The sequence below is a fragment of the Nicotiana tomentosiformis genome, chromosome 1 (genome assembly GCF_000390325.3).
Source record: "Nicotiana tomentosiformis chromosome 1, ASM39032v3, whole genome shotgun sequence".
Taxonomy (NCBI): Eukaryota; Viridiplantae; Streptophyta; class Magnoliopsida; order Solanales; family Solanaceae; genus Nicotiana; species Nicotiana tomentosiformis.
Window position 1 is genome coordinate 11,059,265 of NC_090812.1, and position 8,283 is coordinate 11,067,547.

The 8,283-nt window shown below is 36.7% G+C and overlaps 1 protein-coding gene across 1 annotated transcript; it reads left to right on the forward strand.

The window, feature by feature from the left end:
- The first annotated feature begins 3,069 nt into the window (after window positions 1-3,069).
- LOC104088321 (non-specific lipid-transfer protein 1-like) lies at window positions 3,070-3,843 on the forward strand. The gene is made up of 2 exons (XM_009592981.4): window positions 3,070-3,495; window positions 3,592-3,843. The coding sequence occupies exons 1-2, from the start codon at window positions 3,158-3,160 to the stop codon at window positions 3,599-3,601; spliced, it is 348 nt and encodes a 115-aa protein (XP_009591276.1). The 5' UTR covers window positions 3,070-3,157; the 3' UTR covers window positions 3,602-3,843.
- The last annotated feature ends 4,440 nt before the right edge of the window (window positions 3,844-8,283 follow it).

Consider the following 8,283-nt stretch of genomic DNA (forward strand, 5'->3'; position numbering starts at 1 on the left):
AGCCAATTTCTCGTAGGTGCGATTACACCAGAAGACAAAAAAAATTCCCAGATTTCTTCTAAGTCCGAATTTGATCCGTTAACAATCCGAAACCCTCGGGACTTTAACCAAATATACCAACATGTCCTAAAATATTTTATGAACTTACTCGCGCGATCAAATTTTCCAAATAACACCTAAAACTACGAATCGAACCCCAAATTAAAGGAAATTTCCAAGAAAACTTTAAAACTTATATTTTCACAACCGGACGTCCGAATCACATCAAATCAACTCCGTTTCTCACCAAATTCGGCAAACAAGTCATAAGTGGACCTATACCGGGCTCCAAAACCATAATACGGACCCGGTGTCAATAAATCCAACATCAGTAAATTTTTAAAAATCATTCAGCTTTCAAACTTTTAATTTTTTATCAAAATTCCATATCTCGGGCTAGGGACCTCGGAATTTGATTCCGGGCATACGCCCAAGTCCCAAATCACGATACGGACCTACCGAAACTAATCTGAGTCTGTTTGCTCAAAATGTTGACCAAAGTCAACTCAGTTGAGTTTTAAAGCTCTAATTCACATTTTAATCTATTTTTCATATAAAAACTTTCCGAAAAATTTTACGGACTGCGCACGCAAGTCGAGTAATGATAAATAGTGCTTTTCGAGGTCTTAGAACATAGAATTAATTATTAACTTTAAAGATGACATTTTGGGTCATCACACCAATGCCACAAACAAGAATTTTCTTCGCACGAAAATTCTTTTCTACGGCCTTTCGATCAGCGTCATTGAAATCCTTCCTTGTCTTGGGAATGGCTACAGCTGGGTCGCCACGGTTCTTGGTAGAGACAAAGGGTCTGTCACATATGACATCCCATAACTCAGAATCTTCAGCCATGATGAAGTCGTGCATCCTAGTTTTCCATCATCCGTAATACTTTCCATCATCCTAGTTTTACAATCTCATTCAAAGACTTTACAACTCAACTAACTCTAGCCAAGACTCAAACACAAAAGTTTAAGGTTTACAAAGAGTTTCCTACAGAATATTTCTAAACAAGCTAAGTAAGAAATACAGTTTAAGAACTATTACAAAGTTACAACTCAACTAAGGACATACAATGACTTGTTGTGGGGAACAGGTCCGTAGTAGTGTTGTTCTTTATTCTTGGTGCACTTGAGAATTGATTGCTTGATGATCAATGACCGTAAGAGTGCTTGGATGAATTCTCTAAGTGAACCAGTGATTTGTTTTTACCTTCCTTGATGTTAATAATGCATTTGTGACATCACTAGAATGATGTAAGCAAGGTAGGTAAAAGACAATCCCCATAAAGTTGACTGCTGCACTGTTTCTGCACTGTAGCGTGTGCAGGCAGCAACTTTACAAGTTGGGCAGTTGACTTGTATAGTTTCCTCGGGAAACGATAGTTATCTGTTCCCTCTGTTGTTCCTCTGACTCTAAAGAGCCGAAGCATATTCCAAGCTGGAACCTTTCGATCTTAAGGTCTTGAGGATATGTAACCGGTTCCTTATCTGGTTCTTGACAATAAGTTTGTTAGATCATTAAAACATAAAGCAAGGTACTTGTAACCTATCAAAAGGTGAAACCTCATCAATGCTAGCATATAACCGTTCACTATCCGTGAAAGAAAAACAGAAATATATATATGCACTTTTTTTGTCACGTCAATATTATTTTGGAAGCTGATTTTTCAATTTTTCTTTATTCTCACCCACTGTTTTAAAAGGCGTGGGCGTAAGGCGAAGCGTTTTACATATGCCTTAGCGAGGCGTAAGCCCCGAGACACGATACGTAAGCCCCATGGGTATTTATAACCATGTAAAATTTAAAAATTGAAGAAAACTATAAATATGTGAAAATATATATATAGATGTTCTACATCCCCACAAAAAACTAGTCAAAACAATCTATTATATGCTACTTACAAGCACAAGTAACTTTAATCGAAAAGAATAAAGTTTTCTAGACGGAGGAACAATAAGGATGACTAACCTGCAATTTGAACTTGCTGTTATGAAAGAGAATGGAGTTCTCTTTGTATAAAAGGGTCTTGACTTTTAAATTTAATACATTTCAGTTCCTTTTTAAAAATTTTGAGTAATTACAAGCTGACTTTTGAGAATTTGGGTATTATATGAAGGACTTATTCAATAAATTTTATTTTAATTTGAAAAAGTCTCTGGGTCTTACGCCTCAATACGAAAACGTGTTTCAAACGCTCGGGCGTATGGCTAAGCGCCCCCCGAATTACTGAGCGTATGCCTCTCGAGACTTTCGCCCCACACCATCACCTCGGGGCATTTTTGATGCGCCTCGCCCCAAGGCTCCCTCCGGGACTCGCCCCGAAAATGCCTTTTAAAACACGGTTCTCACCCACCTAAGGAGTATCCAACGTCTACGTGCAAGTTAAGGTTATCAAACTCGCAAGTATAGAGAGTAATTAGGACTAAAAATAGTTCGCCGAATAATCAAATTTCCATGTTTAGGGAATCCCCAGGAACTATGCCAATTTTAGTTATTTCCTTATGCAACAAATCAGAAATAACATAACAAGGAACAAAACAGCTGATATAACATACTAACAAACATTACCAAAACCAAGGACAGCTTATGTTTCTCGGCACCAACAACAACATACAACATACCCTATATTATCCCACACCGTGGGGAGTAGGGACAGCTAGTATGTACGCAAACCTTACCCCTACCTTGTGAGGATAGAGAGGTTGTTTCCAATAATGTTCCTATATATACCGGCCTCTTAAAACTCTGTCTGTCCATCTACAAGGGCAATCAAGAAAAAACACTATTTCCTCACTTAAAAAAATCGTCGATTTTCTTACACAAAGATGAAGCATCATCAATACCTGCAAATAACCGTCATAACATGTAAGTCTATTTGTTCCGTTCATCTGCAACAAATCAGGAAATGACATAACAAGGAAACAAAAATCCAAAAAGAGATAACTGATATTACCACAGCAAAGAACAAACTTACTTTTCTTAGCACTTATCATATTCCTATATATACCACCCTCTTAAGACGCTGGCTAGCCATCAACAAGGCCAATCAAGATTGCCTCAGTTTGCACCTCAAAACCATCCATTTTCATACACGAAAAAAACTGAAGCAAAGATGCAGGGAATCATCATTTCAGTCATTGCGATGCTGGCTATGATTCAGCTCATGTTTGAGCCAGGACAAGCTCTCACTTGTGGACAGGTGGACGCTTCTTTAGCACCATGTATCCCTTACCTTACTCAGGGCGGTGATCCAAGTTCAGCTTGCTGCAGTGGGGTGAAAAGCCTAAAAGGATTGGCTCAAACCATAGCTGACAAAAGGGCAGCTTGCAATTGTGTCAAGGCTGCTGCTAATCGGTACGCGAACCTTAAAGATGATGCAGCTCAAGCTCTTCCCACCAAGTGTGGTGTCACTATGGATATCCCTGTCTCCAGAAATGTTAACTGTGATATGTAAGTTACTCTTTTTATGCATTTAGATACAAGTTTCACTTCAAAATTGTCTCTCTTTTACTGATTTAATATTCTTTTCCTATTTTTGGTGGACAGCATCAGTTAAAAGACAGGAGGAGCAATGATCATCTGCCAGAAAATAAAGAATTGGATGACTTCTGAGTGAATTAATCTTTTGTAGCATTTCGTTTGCCTTTGTTGTACTTTTCTTGTATCTGTAAAATAATGGTATCTGATAGCCATAGCCTGTAATCAGAGAACCAATTTTCAGTGCTTGAAGCTTTATCAAGCTTTATGGTGTAGTTCCAAAAGTAAGCACAGTAGCAATTATATTTATGTTCCTCGACACTTCCATTCCTTCTGTTCAAATTATATGATGGTATTTAACTAGGTATGAAATATAATAAAGAAAGAAAGAAGGATTTTTGACACATATCAAAAGTAAACTATAGGACTTATGGTATTAAACATGTCATGATATTTTTATAGTTATAAAAGTATATCATTAAAAATAAAATGAGAAGTTTAAAGTTCTCATAAAAATATGTGTCGTTCTTTTTTAAACATATTAAAAGAAAATAGTGTCATATAAAATAAAATCTAGAGAGTAGTTAATCAATTTAAAAGAGGAAAATATGTGATTATTACTTTTTTAAAAGAAAAAATTAAACAAACGTGTTTAATGGAGTAAAAGGCAGGGGGAGTTTTCTCTTTAATTTGAAAAAGATTACTATGAAGAAATTGAAGAACAAAAGAAAGTAGAAAGGACCGTTGGATTGAACAAACTCAAGAAAAGGATTAATACCCTCTTCAATGGACTGAATTTGGTAAACTTTACCTACTCAGTACTAGGGGTGTTCAAAACTGAACCGAAATCGAAGCTTAATGGCTTATTGATATCGGGTTAACGGTTTAACGGACGGGGAACGGATTGAAATTTTTTTATTAACGGCTTATCGATTTGGGGGCGGATTATTCAATTTTTTAACGGATAATCCGTTAACCCGTTAAGAATATATATATATATATATATATTAAATATCAAAAATCCTTCCACTTCTTCCACTTCTTCCGGCTATTAGCTTAGCTTATTCTCCCACCCTACAATAAGATTGTTTAAGCTGCTATCTATGGTTCACCTCTGCTTTTATTTTTTAAACTAATGCATGTTGTCTATGTTTAATAGAAGAACAGTAGTGTTGTGCCACAACTTTTATCCCACAATATTGACGATAGTACTGTCTTGAATTATGTTCTGGGGAAAGAGCGCATTTGTGTTTCCTGTAAATTGTTTACTGCTTATAATTCATCCCTATTTCTATACATAACTGCCTTTTGCTCGGTGTTGTTTGTATGGTTAATGATATAGCGTGAAATGCCTGGTTGAGAGTTTAAGTTAGAAATTTGAAGCTGTTGTTTGAACTTTGAAGCTGCAGAAATTCAAGCACTGTTAGGCGTTAGTTGCAGGCCAAACATTTCTGTATAGACTGCTCACTTATGGATTAATCATTTTGAAATATGTATTCTGGACTCACTTTGAATATAGACTGGAATTTCCTATTCTGAATTAATATGCTAGGCGTTAACAGACATATGTATGTCTGGACTCATGTAATATAGTCTGCTTTGGGATTTAATGGTAGGCGTTAACAGACATGTATGTCTGGACTCATATGTAGTCTGCTTTGGAATGTAATGTAGCCTACAATGTGTTCTGCTTTTTTACTCTACAATACATGACACACTACATCATTCTTATGTAGGCGTTAACAGACATGTATGTCTAGACTCAATGTGTAATTTCCTATTCTGAATTTGTATGCTAGGCGGTCAGCAAATAATTAATACACGCAATATAGATTGCGTTAGGCCGATAAACCGTCCGATAAGAGCTAAACCGATACCAATTCGCCCGATATCTTATTGGGTGGCTAGCGGATTAATATATTTAAAAGCCGATAACCGTTAAGCCAAACCGTTAAGAGTAATTAACCGCCCAATCCGCCCGATAAGCAGCCCTACTCAGTACTCACAAAACTATGGTCGTTCACGTTGAAATACGGCCTTGTGGATGTTTCTCTTTATGTCATGCAATACTTCCCTTTAGAAAAGATGCAGCTGAAAAATGGAACCATTGTATGAAAACAAAAGGCATTTATTACTTCTTTAAAATTCACCACTCGTAAAATGTTAATTAAGTTAGACGATTAATTACGGTGAGATAAAAGATAATTTAAAGAAAAACTCTAATAATTAAAGTTATGAAATGGTTTATTTTAAGAGGTACGCAAAAATCTTAAAGGACAAGTAATATTAATCTAATGTAGTATACTCCCTCTGTCTCAAATTATCTGTCGCGGTTTCTAAAAATAGTTGTCTCAAATTATTTGTCATTTTAGAAGTTCAAGAATAAATTAATTAATTTTTTTTCTTATTCTACCCTCAATATTAATTGTTCTTGAAAATTACAAATACCTTAATTATGAGTAAGTATTAAATGAAGAGATATTATATCTTAAGACATAAATAAGGGTAAAACAAGAGTTTTTAGTCAAAATTATCCCTTATCTTTAAGAGTATGTCTAATTTTGTCCTTTAACTATTTTCCTAGGCATCTTTAGTCCCTTAAGTTTGCTAAAGTGATGCACCTTTAGTCCTACTAATAGAATTTGGTTAAAAACTGACGGTGACTATCACCGTACGACATGCCAATCACGTAACTCTTGTTAAAAGCCTAGCAGTGAAACAACTAAACCCATTCCCGATTTTTCATATTTCATAGTCACCATTCACATTACACCTCTGAAGAAAAGCTTGTATTAAAGGAAAATGCAAGAAAATTTTAAGAAAAATTTATGTTGTCCGTCTATACTCATACAAAGACTCTACTTTAACTTATTTCTACACAAACAACCTATTGTTATAGAATCTGGACTAGAGGGCGGTACTAACATCCATATATGGGCGTGTGAAATTTTTAAATCAAAGAAAATTTTAAAAAAGGAAAGCGAGATTGCATACAAAATTAGTGCTACAATCTCATTCAAATAAACTCATCAATAAACATAGAGAAAACACACACAAAATGCAAACAATAAATACTCATCAATGGCAGTATCACGTCTTCAATGGCATTGTCAATTGTCATGCCATGGTATCATCAAACTCCGACTGTCATCTCAATTTAATCCATGTTGTCGCTTCGATCGAATCCAATCCGCAGGTTTCCTTGGATATTCAATTTTCTTTTCGATTCTCCGCTCAATGAAGCTTTTCTTCATCGGAATAGGGTTCTAACGGGCTAAATTGGGGTGAGGAATAAGAAAACTTGTTTATGCTTACTGCTTGTCTTTATTTCTTTTACTGGTCACATGAGATGCTTATGGAATCACCGTTAGTTTTTACGAGAGTTAACCAAATTTTGCTAGTAGGAATAAAGATGCTCCATTTTAGCAAACTAAGGGATTAAAGATACTCGGGAAATAATTAAAGGACAAAGTTAGACCTACTCTCAAAGATAAGGGACAATTTTGTAAGGCCCCGTAAAATTTTTCCTAAAAACTAGGGTTCCGTGATGTCGGGGTAGGCGTAGAGGTTAATAATAATAATGGAAATGCACTAGAAAGTGAAGGAAAAATCTAGGCTGAAGAAATGCACTTCTGCAGCCCACTATGCGGCTGCAGAATCACTCTGCGAACCGCATAATGGTCGCAGAGTGAGGCAATCTTTTAGGCCAATTTTGATGTCATTTTCGTGGCTCATTATGTGACCGCAAAACCATTTTGCGGGCCGCAATCTGATCGCATATCCGGCTTTGAGATTTTTCGAAGGGAGGTTTTGCAGCGCATTATGCGACCGCAGAATAGGTCTGCGGCGCATTATGCGACCGCAGAACAAGTCTGTGGGCCGCATAGTGACCACAGACCCAGGCAGATATTTTTTTTCCATTTTTTGGCACCAAATTATGCGGCCGGTATGCGGATCGCATATCCATTCTGCGATCGCATATCTTGTTCCGAGGTTTCATTTTTGGATTTTTATAACCCGGCCCTACTTCGTTATATATACGCAAAGGACTATATTTTGAGCAAAAATCTGATATTTTGAGGGTGAGAGAGTGCCCTAGAGTGGGAGAGAATTCTTTAACAATTTATTCATCAAGTCTTGCTCAAATCTTGGAATATTAACAAGGATAACTCACTAGGTCTTCATCCTAGAAAGTAAGACTTTACACCCTAGCCCTTAATTTTGAAATTTATCTAAGAATGGGTAATTAGCAAGACAATTCTTGGGTATGTGAGTTGTTTATTTTACATGCATATATTATCAAAGGGTGTAGGAAGATTGTGAGCTAAAAATGGTAAAGAGTGGGTTGTGGGATGATGGAATCTTCCATAAAAAGACCTTGAAATCTTAATGCACACCTAGTATTTGATAAAATGCTCAAATGAGCTAGAACCATGATCATCTTCCTAATTTTGGTTTAATTGGTCATATTTCTCTTTGTAGAGTGCGCCGGTTTGTACAGGGCCTTAGCCCCTTGGCTATTAATAAGGCCTCCAATGCTGCCTTGAATTCCGATATGAGCTATGGTAAGATGGTGGAATTTTCTCAAGCCATAGAGACCCGTAAATTGAAGAATAGAATGGAGCGTTAGAGTAACAGCAAGGCCCGTCCGCGAGCAACTTAGGTGGTGATAGGTCGGCATTCAGGGGAGGGTCATCAGGACCATCTCAATCATTAGCTCAGTCTTAGATGAGTGCACAGTCATCTGGACCCAGTCAAGGC

Coding starts and splice junctions, on each gene's coding strand:
- LOC104088321 (XM_009592981.4), top strand. CDS start 3,158: ATGCAGGGAATCATCATTTCAGTCATTGCGATGCTGGCTATGATTCAG.